The sequence below is a fragment of the Salvelinus alpinus genome, chromosome 7 (genome assembly GCF_045679555.1).
Source record: "Salvelinus alpinus chromosome 7, SLU_Salpinus.1, whole genome shotgun sequence".
Lineage (NCBI taxonomy): Eukaryota > Metazoa > Chordata > Actinopteri > Salmoniformes > Salmonidae > Salvelinus > Salvelinus alpinus.
Genome location: NC_092092.1, coordinates 52262809 through 52276697, shown reverse-complemented (window position 1 = coordinate 52276697; position 13889 = coordinate 52262809). Strand labels below are relative to the sequence as shown.

Sequence of the window (13889 nt, the reverse complement as noted above, 5' to 3'; positions counted from 1 at the left end):
GCAAAGCTGTCATCAAGGCAAAGGGGATGAGGAATCTAAAATAAAATATATTTCGATTTGTTTAACACATTTTTGGTTAGTACATGATTCTATATTTGTTATATCATTGTTTTGATGTCTTCACTAATAGTCTACAATGTAGAAAATTGTAAAAAGAAAAGAAAAATACTTTAATGAGTAGGTGTGTCCAAACTTTTGACTGGTACTGTATGTATGTATGAACAGTTGAAGTTGGAAGTTTACATACACCTTAGCCAAATACATTTGAACTCAGTTTTTCACAATTCCTGACATTTAATCGTAGTAAAAATTCAGTTTTAGGTCAGTTAGGATCATTACTTTATTTTAAGAATGTGAAATGTCAGAATAATAGTAGAGGGAATTATTTATTTCAGCTTTTATTTCTTTCATCACATTCCCAGTGGGTCAGAAGTTTACATACACTCAATTAGTATTTGGTAGCATTGCCTTTAAATTGTTTAACTTGGGTCAAACGTTTTGGGTAGACTTCCACAAGCTTCCCACAATAAGTTGGCCCATTCCTCCTGACAAAGCTGGTGTAACTGAGTCAGGTTTGTAGGCCTCCTTGCTCGCACACACTCTTTCAGTTCTGCCCACACATTTTCTATAGGTTTGAGGTCAGGGCTTCGTGAAGCACACTCCAATACCTTGACTTTGTTGTCCTTAAGCCATTTTGCCACAACTTTGGAAGTGTGCTCTGGGTCATTGTCCATTTGGAAGACCCATTTGCGACCAAGCATTATCTTCCTGACTGATGTCTTGAGATGTTGCATCAATATATCCACATAATTGTCTTCCTCATGATGCCATCTATTTTGTGAAGTGCATCAGTCCCTCCAGGCAGTAAAGCACCACAACATGATGCTGCCACCCCCGTGCTTCATGGTTGGGATGGTGTTCTTCGGCTTGCAAGCATCCCCCTTTTTCCTCCAAACATAACGATGGTCATTATGTCCAAAAAGTTATATTTTGGTTTCATCAGACCAGAGGACATTTCTCCAAAAAGTACGATCTTTGTACCCATGTGCAGTTGCAAACCGTAGTCTGGCTTTTTTATGCTGGTTTTGGAGCAGTGGCTTCTTCCTTGCTGAGCGGCCTTTCAGGTTATGTCGATATAGGACTCGTTTTACTGTGGATATAGATACTTTTGTACCTGCTTCCTCCAGCATCTTCACAAGGTCCTTGGGGAACTTTAAACTTTTTTGGGGGGGGGCATGCTCTCTCTGCTCTCTTGTAATCCACAATCAGCTTTGTTGTTTTGTTGACGTTGAGGGAGAGGTCATTTTCACTCCGCTAGGGCTCTCACCTCCTCCCTGTAGGCAGTTGGCCTACCCCTATTGTGTCGTCAGCAAACTTGATGATTGAGTTGGAGATATGCATGGACATGCAGTCATTGGTGAACAGGGAGTACAGGATGGGATTGAGCCCACACCCCTGTGGGAAAGGGAAAAGGGAAAGGGGAATACCTAGTCAGTTGTACAACTGAATTCCTTGAACTGAAATGTGTCTTCCACATTTAACCCAACCCCTCTGAATCGGAGAGGTGCGGGGAGCTGCCTTAATTAACATCCACGTCTTTGGCGCCCGGGGAACAGTGGGTTAAGAATGACAGATTGTTACCTTGTCAGCTCGGGGATTCGATCCAGGTAACGTTTCGGTTAGTGGCCCAACGCTCTAACCACTAGGTGCCCCTGTGTTGAGGATCATAGGGGCAGAGGTGTTGTTGCCTACCGTCACCACTTGATGTCGACTCCTCAGCAAGTCCAGTACCCAGTTGCACATGAAGGTGTTCAGACCCAGGGCCCATGAGCTTAGTGATGAGCTTGGAGGGCACTTCTGTGTTGAAAACTGAGCTGTAGTCGATGAACAACATTCTTACATAGGTATTTCTCTTGTCCAGGTGGGATAAGGCAGTGTGCAGTATAATGGCGATTGCGTCATCCGTGGATCTGTTGGGGTGATATGTGAATTGTAGTGGGTCTAAGGTGTCGGGCAAGATGGAGGTGATATGATCAATAACTAGCCTCTCAAAGCACTTTATGATGACAAAAGTGAGTGCTACGGGGCGCTAGTCATTTCGTTAGTTAACTTTACTTTTCTGGGTAAAGGAACAATGGCGGACATATTGAAGCAAGTGGGGAAAGACTGGGATATGCAGAGATTGATTATGTCAGTAAACACTCCAGCCAGCTGGTCTGCATAAGCTCTGATGATGCGGCTTGGGATGCCATCTGGGCCGGGCAGCCTTGCAAGGGTTAACGCACTTAAATTACTTACTCATGTCAGCCATGGAGAACGAGAGCCCACAGTCGTCATGACAGTCGGCGGCTCGATGTTGTTTTACTCGAAGAGGGTGAAGGTGTTAAGATCCTCCAGGAGTGAGGCGTCGGTGACCGCGACGTGGCTGGCTTTCCCTTTGTAATCTGTGATTATCTGGAGTCTCTGCCACATACATCTTGTGTCTGAGCCGTTTAATTACTACTCCACTTTGTTCCTGTATTGTCGTTTTACCTCTTTGATTGCCTTATGGAGGTCGTAGCTGGTCTGTTTGTAAACCTCCATGTTCCCAGTCACCTTGCCATGGTTAAATGTGGTGGTTCGCGCTTTCTGTTTAGCGCGAATGATGCCATCTATCCACGTCTTTTGGTTTGGATAAATTCTAATCGTCACAGTGGGAACAACATCCTCTATGCACTTCCTGATGAACCCAGTCAACGAGTCAGTGTATACATCGGTACTATTCTGAGAGGCGACCCGGAACATTTCCCTGTCCGCTTAATCAAAACAATCTTGAAGCATAGATTCCGATTGGTCAGACCAACATTGAACAGTCCTTACCACGAGAGCGTCCTGTTTAAGATTTTGCCTATAGGTGGGGAGGAGCAGAATGGAGGCAGGGGAGGGCCTTGTAGCCATCCCGGAAAGGAGAGTAGCAATGAACCAGGGTCTGTGCTGCGCGTGTAGCACAGGAGATGTGTTGCTAGAATTTCGGTAGCTTTTCCCCCAGATTTCCGGGAGGTAATACCGTCGGCATTTGATGGTGAGGTATTCCAGATCGGGAGAACAAAAGGTCTTGAGTTCCTAAATGTAACCACAATCACACCATGAGTTGTTAACCATGAAACAAACCCCTCCGCCTTTCTTATTTCCATAGAGTTCTTTCTTCCTGTTTGTGCGATGGATGGAGAGCTCCGCTGGCTGAATGGACAGGGACAATATATCCAGAGAAAGCTATGATTCTGTAAAACTATGTTACAGTCCCCGATGTCTCTCTGGAAGGAGATCCTCGCTCTGAGCTCGTCTACTTTATTGTCCAGGGACTGAGTGTTAGCGAATACTATACTCTGAAGCGATGGATGGTATGCACACTGCCCAAGTTTAACTAGGGCCCTACTCCTTCCTACCTGTTATCCAGCATTTGCGTTTCGGTGCAGCCCCCGGGATGAATAGAGCTGCCTCGGAAGTTCAAACAAAGGATCCAGGTCAGGGAAGTCTAATTTCTCCTTGAATTTCTGGTGAGTGAACGCCAATCTAATATCCAAAAGTTATTTACGTCTGTAGATAATAATACAAGAAACGTTCTGAGCAAATAATGTAAGAAATAACACTGAAAAAAAAAAAAAAATACTACAAAGCTGGCTAGGAGCTAAAACCAGGGCGTCCTTGTCTGTTGGCGCCATCTCTCTTTGGTCAGCAAGTTTCAAATGAACTATCTTCAAAGAATGAATTGCAAATTTTAGAACTAAAAGGTCTAGAGTTACAAAAATAATACTCATAGCACATCAAATCTACAGTGGATTTGGAAAGTATTCAGACCCCTTCCCTTTTTCCACATTTTGTTATGTTACAGCCTTATTCTAAAATGGATTACATTGAGGCATCAACCAAGCTAGCTAGTCATACATGAAGCTTAATACAAAATGTAACTACTTTTTGAAAAAAAAAAAAATGCATACACGGCAACAAAAAAATATATCTTAAAAACCAACATTTTAAGAAGAGTACAGGCTTCCTATTCTCCTGCATTTTCCAAAGGGCTTCCCCTGTTTAGAAGGCTTTGTAAATAGTTGGTCCGGATGTGGCACACAGCAATTTACACTGTTTAGACTGAGGAAATGACTCATCTGCCACCACTAGGATCAGTTCACCATCATAACGACAACATAAAGACGCCTAAAAACCCTGGGAGAGACAGCATGCCGGGACAGGCCAACAGGTCTCCATTCAAAACAGTGAAAAACACCTAGGGTTGATCACAGATGGCGACAATAGAGTAATATTTATAGAAACGTACATTAAAATCAATAGGTCTACAATAGGCCACCTTTGTAATTGAATTCTTAAAACATCTAATAAATCACTGTGTTTATTTCATTAATACAAAAATAACTCCAAAATATATTTGTAATCACGCTTCCTTTGGCCCTTGACATGCTCAGTCTGATCAAGTGGGCGTTAGGAAATACATTTTGATTGGATGACAGGATGGTCTAGACCTCACCCCCTTACCTAGATGAACAGTCATTGATCTATTATAATCAGATCACATTGTGATGTCATGATGTGGGCCAAAAGTTCCACCCCACCTGAACAGGCTGAAATTCCAAGCAATTAAAAAAAAAACTTAAAAAACAGCCCTTACACAAAAAGGGCATTATCATCATTTTGAGTGTTAACTTGACCTTATAGTGTGAAAAAACACTTAAATGCACTGCCCTTTTAAATGACTATACATAATTAACTCTTCGCCATCATTGATTTGTCCCTTTACGCGTTTTTAAAACCTGTTAAACTCTGAGCTAAGGTTTTAAGGGTACCCCCAGAAAAATATTTGGTCAGAAAATAAAAAGTGACATATCATTTGAAAGCTACAGCCCTTGTCGTTATGGAAATGTAACTCAAACCTAACTGCTGACAATGTCATAAGAACCCTGCCCCCCCCCCCCCCCCCCCCATAAAGGTCATAAATCATGCGCTATGGTCATATTCATAGAGTATGCAATATAGGTAAACATTTAGTATGCATGGGAATTGTCCCCCACCGCTTTGGGACACCTTCCTTAACCACGTCCAAAAGGGAAATTACAGGTGCACACAGTGCAATTTCACGAGCAAATGCCACACATTCAACCATCCTATGACAGGAAAACCTTCTAAAATTAAAGATATCATAGCATGCGCAACAAAGAATGTAGTCTACCTATTGAAATACACTTGTGGCCTGGCCTATGTGGGCAAGACACACCGGGCACTCAAGAAACACATATCCGAACATAGGAGTAGAATCAGATACCAAGACCCCAAAAGTCCAGTCGCTATGCACTTTATGACTGCCAGACACAATGCTGCCTCATTAAAGTACATGGGTATCGAGTATATCAAAGTCCTGAGGTGAAGGGGGGACATCGATAGACTTGTATTGCAAAGAGAATATGTATAGACCGCTCTAATTGGTGTTTGTCTTATGTCTATAAATATGGGTGTGGTACACTCCCGGTGAAATGACCTGACGAAGATCCCTGCAGGGTGGAAACGTTGTTTGTATATTCATGAAAGTATGTGGTAGAGCTTCTGAGTGTGCGGGCTCTATTTCATTTATACTGACTTTTTTTCCACCACCCCACTTAAAGGATGTGGGTTTGATCACACTTGACTGCAAGGACTGATCTTCCATGATATCAAAAAAGTCTAATTTTAACCATGTCGAGGCTATATGGTGTTTGTTTACATTTAATTTGTTTAGAAACATTGGCGTAAAACAAGCTTATATTTTGGGTTCCGATGGGGTACGACAGTTGACCTAAGGTCATGAGAAATATCAAAATTGATGTAGCAACTGCTGATTGCCACGTTAAATTAGACAAAAACATATTGAACTCGATGCACACAAAAATAACTCACTTCCCTATTCACATCTGCTTTTCATGCTAACCTAACACAGAAGCACACACATGTGCAGACGGCCGTCTTGGCCTTGGCATCTTTCCCTTTGTCTACAGAGTGTCCGTCTCAGGTGCGAAAAAGAAAGAAAGAATTTTAAAAAAGGAAAGAGAGAGAGAGAGAGAGAGAGAGAGAGAGAGAGAGAGAGAGAGAGAGAGAGAGACCAGGAGAAGCTACAAATAGCCTTCTGCAGCCGGGTCTGGTCTAGCCTACAGCAAGCAGGGCACCATTGTACTGCTGGGGACTGGGGGAAGGATGTCAGAAGCCCCTGACCCTGTCCTGGGGTGAGAAGGGAAAGGCAGGGGGGGTGGGGGGGTGAGCAGCTGGTCGTGAGGTCGGTCCGGTCGTGTGCATGACACCCTCACTGCCCTTCTATTTACAGGAAGAGACGATGCAGCGAGCCACGTTCCCCCTCGCAGGTCATTGTTACCTGAAGAGGACTGGGAATTGGGGGAAACAACTGGGGTTCCTTGAGAAGTTTTCATGACCGTATGTTGTTGTCGCAGACAGCAACAGAGGAAAAAACACACATCAACATTGTGGTGTTGGACAGGGTCTATTAGAGTTGACTGTCCCTTAACTCAAACATAAACACACACACACACACACACACACACTGTGCGGACAGTGGAGAAAAATGTGGAATGGGTTGAAATGGGTTTTTGTGACCGATACTGTATCTGAACTACCATTATGTATGGATCCATAGCATTGATAGCCTTGATACGGTCGGATAGAGAGATCCAATCTTCTCTGGAGACGGTTAGTTTTTCCTGTGGTGCACATGTGAGGTTCTGTGTTTGTCTAGTGCTTTGGGTTTCAGCATCGGAGAGAGACGGGGGAGGAATCTTCCCTCCAGGGGTTTTCTCTGAAAACACTGCCAGTCACGTCTGGCGGGGTTTTCTCTGAAAACACTGCCAGTCACGTCTGGCCTCTGCGGACAGTAAATCACTCTCTTCACCAGAGCGCTTCCGTGAGCCGAAGTAGTAGCCCTCCTCAACTGGAAATGCAATACGCCACGTCCCCGAGACCACCCAAGAGGCTCTGAGGGTCACACACACCACACACACACACACAACAGGGCCTCTTAACCGACGGCCACAGAATCACCCCAACATCCTGTTATCCTGACACTGTTTACTGGCTAGGGGGATTGGGTTGCAGGGTTAAGGCTATGTGGGCCATGAGGAATTTCACAACAAGTTTGTTTTTTACTATAAAAATAGTTTTCTCAATGGGATCCACAAGCCAAAGTAAAAGCCCACATCCTTAGGTCAGGAGAGTCTCAAAGGGTTGGTGTGGTGAGCCACTCAGTTTCAGATAATGAGAAGCTACAGTACGGTGGTGAGACAAATGGCTTTTTCATAGCGTAACCAGCTAAATGGTGATAGCTGGTGGACATTAGTATAACGAATAAGCTACTGTATCATATACCAATCCCTCACCTCAATTCTTAGGCCTCCCATTGGCTATAGTGGGCTAGAAGTTGCTCCTGGATTGGGCCAAGCATACAGAAACATCACGTAGCCTTTGCTTGCGGTTAGCCTAGCGTTACTTGCCTGCCTCATTGCAGACGGCGGCCAGGTCTGCCCCGACATATCCATGAGCGGCGTCCGCTAGCTGGGTTAACTCGTCGGGGGTCAGCCTACAGGGCACAGAGGTCAGCAGCTTCCGTAGGATGTCCGCTCGCTCCGCCGCGCTTGGTACGCCCACCTGTAACCGTACACTAGTTTAGCGAGTTTATAGTGCATCAGCTAGCTAATACTGATTGAAATACAAGGAAGTGTTGTTAAGCAACTACAACCACTAACAGCCAGCTTGCGTAGTAACAAAAATGGAGGTTGGGTTTCTCTGTCAACAGATGCTTCAATGATGTCAGACTACTGATGAGGCGGATTCTGCTTTCAGAGGCCAAGTTAACCTCCCATTTCATGCAAGAAAGTCATGACCATCAAGCTTTTATGGAAAGAGGATCATTTTGTACATGTATTAAACTGCGAGTTTGACCAATTCCAGTCCCCGTGCTTAGGGGGTGCAGGGTCCTCCCTGGGAATATTTTTATGTAGAAGGACGGAGAAGCTCAGTTCTGGTGACTTTTTTAAAAAGGACATTCTACTCCAAAATGTATGAAAATAAAATCATGCTGATACCATCTAAAATATAACTTTCACCTCCAGAAATGGACACAATAACATATTGGACCATGCATATAGCCTAGCCTATGCATGGTCTATATTATCAGATGTGCTATTAGCAATAAGCATTATCACCTGTAGCCTAACTGATGAGAATAGTAGATATAAATACCCCATTGGACACAACATCCTGATTGTTATTATTAATACTTATTTACTAAAATAATATAGACTTTTTTTGTTTCTCTTGCAAAGTAAGTCGTTGCCCTTTTAAGACGCCATTGCCCCTTTAAGAGCTCTGTTGTGCGGCTGCACAAAACTGCATTTGTAAAAACGATGCCACGTGCGCAATTGAAGGAGTAGAGAAATAAACATGGTATCAATGGAAAACTGGGATCCCCCTCTTTCAAAATACATTTGAAACTACTTTCAAAATACATTTGCCAAAACTGTTTTCAAAAGTGTTTCCCCCCCGCGATTGCATTAAGAATTGTTGTGCATTGACTGCTTGTCAGAATACATGTTTCCTCCCATGGCTCTCCCAACTTGAATGCGCCTCGAGAGGAATATTACGCTCTCATAGCGATTTTACAATGATCTCAAAAACAACCTCACCAGAATCCATGTGACAGAAATCTGTCACAGTGACTGAGAACTTTGACCCCTGCATAGCCCCTTCACTCTGGCTAAGCTGAATTACCCACCTCCAGTTCCTTGTCGAAGCGTCCGGGCCGGCGGAGGGCGGGGTCCAGGGCGTGGGGCCGGTTGGTGGCCCCTAGGACCAGCAGTTGGCCTGAGTGGCCCTCCTGGAGGAATAGACAAACCAGGTCAGGGAATAATTAATAAGATTAGATGATATAATATAAATAATAATATAGATTGATAAACAATAAACAAGGCGTTTGAATGTAAGAGAGGGATTGGAACAGTAGGTGTAATAAATCATTCATCATAGCCCTAACCGATGACACCGACACTAAAAGTTCATCAAACATAAACATTTTCAGACTGTAAATGTGCCTAAGGCTTAATAACTTACTAGTTTACATCTTCTGAAACCATCAGGCATTATCTGGCAATGCAACATTAATACTTTAACAGAGTTCCTTGTGCTATATGCGAAAATGAATGTCCCTAGCTGTGATTTCCGAGGGTGGTCCGGCTGAGAGAGGAGAATTGATTCCATTTCCACCTTCCCTGCCGCCTCCCTCCAATACCACAGGGCTATCAGGGGGGCCAAAACACAAATAAATTACAGTGAGAGAGGAATTCCGTGTGGGTGCAGGAAGTGCTTTCTCCACATTCCACAGCAGCAGGCCCATGGTGGTTGGATTATACAACAAGCCTTAGCATCGGTCTGGAAAACAGACAGCAGGAGGGAGAGCAGCTGCTTCAGTGCACCATCTGCACCAAGGAGCTGGGCTGGGGAGATGAATATGTACTTGGCGATAACGTGCTGCTAATTTGGCACGTCATGGAGACCGGCGGTGATGGGTTTCCCAGGCTCCCTGTGTTCTCTAAGGGGGAGGAGGGCGGCTGTCGAGCCATCTCTGATCGTGGGCCTGAGCTCTCTTTTTCTCATTAGCGTGGTTCGCTGACAGAACACTCAAGATTCAGCAGACACTCAGGAGATACAGACAGAGAGAGAATGTCTGAAGGATGACCAGGAGAGAGCGGGAGGTTTTGGATGTCAGTCTGCACTTTCAAGGTTGATGTGTTTATAAAATAAAAGTATCACTGTAAAGATTGTGTGTATACCCTGTAATTGTACTCACTGAACCAATCCCATCCATGAGCGTGAGGAGGGAGGCCACAACGCGCTTCTCCACCTCGTTCTGAGCCCCCTCTCGTTTGGGACACAGCGCATCTAACTCATCGATGAAAATGATTGCAGGTTGCCTGTGTAAACAATGCAAAGCCTTAGTTGTTGAACACTTCTTAGAATACTCTACTTTTTGTGCAGTGAAATGTATATTGATGATAGGATTTAGAAAGACACATACAAAGAGGGCACAAATGCGGGACACTTGTTTTCATTATTTACCTTTGAGAGGCTTCTGTGAATATCTGTCTCAGTCTGGCCTCTGTTTCGCCATAAAACCTGTAAAGACAGGTTGAACACAAAATAAACAAAGGTCACTTGGTTTGGCTGTACGAGCATCACTAACCCTCAATATATGATCTTTAACTTATACTTGGTACCCAACCACATTTCATTAGGTAGGAATAATGTGACCATACTTGCTCATGATTTCTGGACCGTTGATTACAGTCATGTGTGCCCCGACCTCATTGGCTATGGCTCGTCCAATCATAGTCTTTCCTGTTCCTGGGGGGCCATAAAGGAGAACTCCCCTAGGAGGTGTGATTCCTGTTTCATCAAAAGCACAAAAATGCATACAATCAGAGTTAAGTTTTCATGAGTTTGAGCTACAACAAATTGTTTTCAATTAAGAATTTTCCAATTCAACTCGGTACAGAGTGCCACCTTGAAAGGAATAACATATCTGCGTACCGTAGTTGGAGAAGAGCTCTGGGTGTTTGAGAGGCAGTTCAATGGTCTCTCGGATGACGTTCAACTGGCTGCTGAGGCCCCCAATCATACTATATGTGACCTTTGACCTCTGGGCCGCTGTATCCTCCATCTGCTCCTCTTGAGCCTTTTTGTATCTGTCTCTGAACTTCACCTTAGTGGAAAAGGAGAGGCAGTAGAAGGTGTCAGTGCTCAGAGCTCCACCAGGGGGAGTAGTGAACTGTTTGTCTGTGTTGGTCGGCTCTGGGCTGAGGGCACTCCTATCCTCTATCTCCAGACTGAAGCTGCCCTCCTTGGGCTCAGTGGAAGTCTGGGGGTTGCAGGGGGGAGTTGGGGGGACACATGGCACACAAAAGGGCCTGCAGGGGGTACTGGCTGCAGGACCAGGCTCCCCCGGATCCCCGGCCTGCTCCTCCATGGTCAGGAAGCTGAGCTGCAGGGACAGGTCCATGGAGGTGGAGCCCAGGGCGGAGGTAAAGCGCAGTGCAGAGCTCATCAGAGAGGTGTCCTTCGGGTCAGGCTCCAGTCCTGGGGAAGGCGGGGGTCTCTCCAGGGAGAGGCCGTCCACCCCTGTCACCCGCTCCACCCGCAGACTGCACGCTCGCCCAAAGTACGTCAGGGATAGGGAGTTTCCAGGGAGTGGGATCTTTCCATCTAAAATATAAACATTTGGACTCTTACTATGAAGGTAATGCCATGTAAAGTTTTACATTGAAAAGTTGCATATCCCTTGCTATATAGCCCCATGAAAAATAAACTGGCTTACCCAAAGATCGGAGGAAGAAGTTACTGAATTCCTCCGAATTGAGCGCATCATCCTTTAGTCTGCATTGATAAATGAAAAGCAAAAGACAAAATGTAATATTCATCATGCAATTAACATAACTGTGAAGGAATTTCTGACTCATCACTGAATTGACTATAAAACTGTTCTTGGAAGTGCCTCAACAGCAGATGGCGACATTAACCTATAGTATAAAACTTCATCACCTGACAGCAAGGAAACTGTTATACTTTGTGCTGCCATGGGTGTATGTGTCTTTTGTAAGCAGGATTCAGACATCTTTGACTTAATGGGAGTATCAAAAACAAATATTTCCTGTCGTGAAGTTGTCCTTCCTCCCAATGTACCAACACTTCTAAAAACCCAAGGGGAATATGACAGCAATGGCAGACTAATACATCATTGTTCATCATATTTATGGATTCAAAAGTAGCTTTAGCTCTACTGCTTTACCTGGTGGAGAGAAGCACCTCTTCTGCCTGTAGCACAGGTCCTGTCAGGGGATGAACAGTAACTCCATCCCCAGGCTTCACTTTCAGGCTGTTCTGAGTACTTTTCAGTAGGCCAACTTTACCGCCAGGGAAAGACGCTGCCGGCCAGGCCAGACACACCTGGAAAAAAACAGCATATAAACTTGGCCTGGAAATTATCCGACAGCATTTGTGTTAGTCTAATATTATTCAAGATCGACTGTTTCTGGGTCAACTGCTGATATTGTCTCCTGATTGTTCAGTTCATAGTCAATAAGTACATGCACATATACAATATTCTATTACGTTGATGAACACATTGTTGACATACCTCTTGTTGCCCAGTATTGCTCGACAATAGGACTGGTCTTCCAATGCAAATGTTACCAGACTTCATTGCATTTATGCTCAGCTGGACAAGGAATGCTCTACATCTTTTGGAAAGCTTATCATCCGCTGTATACAAATGTTGACATGGGGGTGACATGTAAGACAATAGAGGGTAACACGCATGGCAAAAGCTGTGTGATCATGACTCTTAGTTCCACCACATTACACATAAGTCATTGGATGAAGGCGTCATTTGTACGGGGGAGTTTTGTTAAGCGCCCCGACGCTCAGTCTGAACATTAACACGCATCACCTGTGGTACGGTTTAGGAGACATAAGGACCTTATCTTTCATATGAGCGAGAAATACTTATTTTTTTAAACAAAAGATTAAATTGATGCACACCTTTACACGGTTTGTGTTCCCACACGGCCATATCTCCAAGTTAGTTTACAGAAAACAATGTTGACTACCTGTGCTAATTATATAGCTATCTGTGTTTCCTAACACGTGTGTAAATGGAAAACGGACACCACAAACTTGATGTCACTGAAGAATATTGTTGGCTAAAACTGTGTTTAAACCGGTTAAAACAGTGTCCTGTACAGGAGTCTGCTGAGGGGAGGACGGCTCATAATAATGGCCGGAACGGAGCAAATTGAATGGCATCAAACACGTGGCAACTGTGTGTGTGATGTATTTGATATCATTCCCCTAATTCTGTTCCAGCCATTACCACAAGCCCATCCTCCCCAATTAAGGTGCCACCAACCTCCTGTGGTGTACAGTAAGTGTGTATTTTCCATTTGTTAAATTATTTTGACCTGATATGAAAGTAGAGGGATTTATGTTTCTAGAACATACCACAATTAAGAAACGATTCTAGTTTAGATTGAGTATTTGGCTTTCAGAGCCAATTCGCCTTCAAACAGAACAGGTATGGTCCTTGGACTATTAGGAGTAACGTTAGGCTCCTTTAGTTCATTATTGGGCTATGTGTACCCATATGCAACTTAACCAAAAGATGGGTCTGTGTATTAAGCTACACCAGGGCCCTCTAACCTTGTTCCTGGAGCACTACCCTCCTGTGGGCTTTCGTTTAAATCCCAGTTGTAACTAACCTGATTCAGTTTATAAACCAGCTAATTATTAGAATATGGGGCGCTAGATTGGGGTTGGAGAGAAAACCTACAGGACGTTAGCTCTCCAGGAATAGGGTTGGCGAGCCCTGAGCTACACCATGCATCCATCAGGTAAGTGCATACGCAGTGCTAGAGCTCTTGTTCAATGGTGTGTATAATTCATGAAATCTTTATGGTAAATGACATTTACATTGTATTCAGACATGTTATCATGATAGTATCATAAGTGCAGCAAAACCAGCTAACAAGATACAGTAGCTAGCTACCTTTCTCAATGAATTCAATGACAGTGAATGAGTTGAGATTCTTGATGCCTCCCCCCTCGTGCCCCGAACTTTCCAAGCTAGTTGAGTCACTGGAGCCATCTCTCAGTCCGCTTGAGTTGTCACCTTCAATGACTCTCCTAACTTTGCTTTTGTTTTTCTTTGAAGACATTTCTCTAATTCAATTTTGCAATAGCATAGCTACATGTATAACATAACTTTCATCACAAGCATGGGTGAATCCGCTAATATACACTTCCTGGTGAAAGTT

The 13889-nt window shown here is 44.1% G+C and overlaps 1 protein-coding gene across 1 annotated transcript in view; it reads right to left on the bottom strand.

Moving 5' to 3' along the window:
* The window catches only part of afg2a (AFG2 AAA ATPase homolog A), a 126566-nt gene extending 112680 nt beyond the window's left edge, over positions 1 to 13886 (bottom strand). Inside the window, exons 1-10 of the mRNA XM_071410624.1 lie at positions 13622 to 13886; positions 12215 to 12339; positions 11867 to 12024; positions 11396 to 11454; positions 10612 to 11283; positions 10338 to 10467; positions 10141 to 10197; positions 9872 to 9995; positions 8801 to 8902; positions 7521 to 7674 (exon numbers count right to left, since the gene is read on the bottom strand). Of these exons, the coding sequence (XP_071266725.1) occupies positions 7521 to 7674; positions 8801 to 8902; positions 9872 to 9995; positions 10141 to 10197; positions 10338 to 10467; positions 10612 to 11283; positions 11396 to 11454; positions 11867 to 12024; positions 12215 to 12339; positions 13622 to 13790 (1750 nt within the window). The 5' untranslated portion in view covers positions 13791 to 13886. The remainder of the gene's footprint in view (positions 1 to 7520; positions 7675 to 8800; positions 8903 to 9871; positions 9996 to 10140; positions 10198 to 10337; positions 10468 to 10611; positions 11284 to 11395; positions 11455 to 11866; positions 12025 to 12214; positions 12340 to 13621) is intronic.
* Between the last annotated feature and the right edge of the window lie 3 nt (positions 13887 to 13889).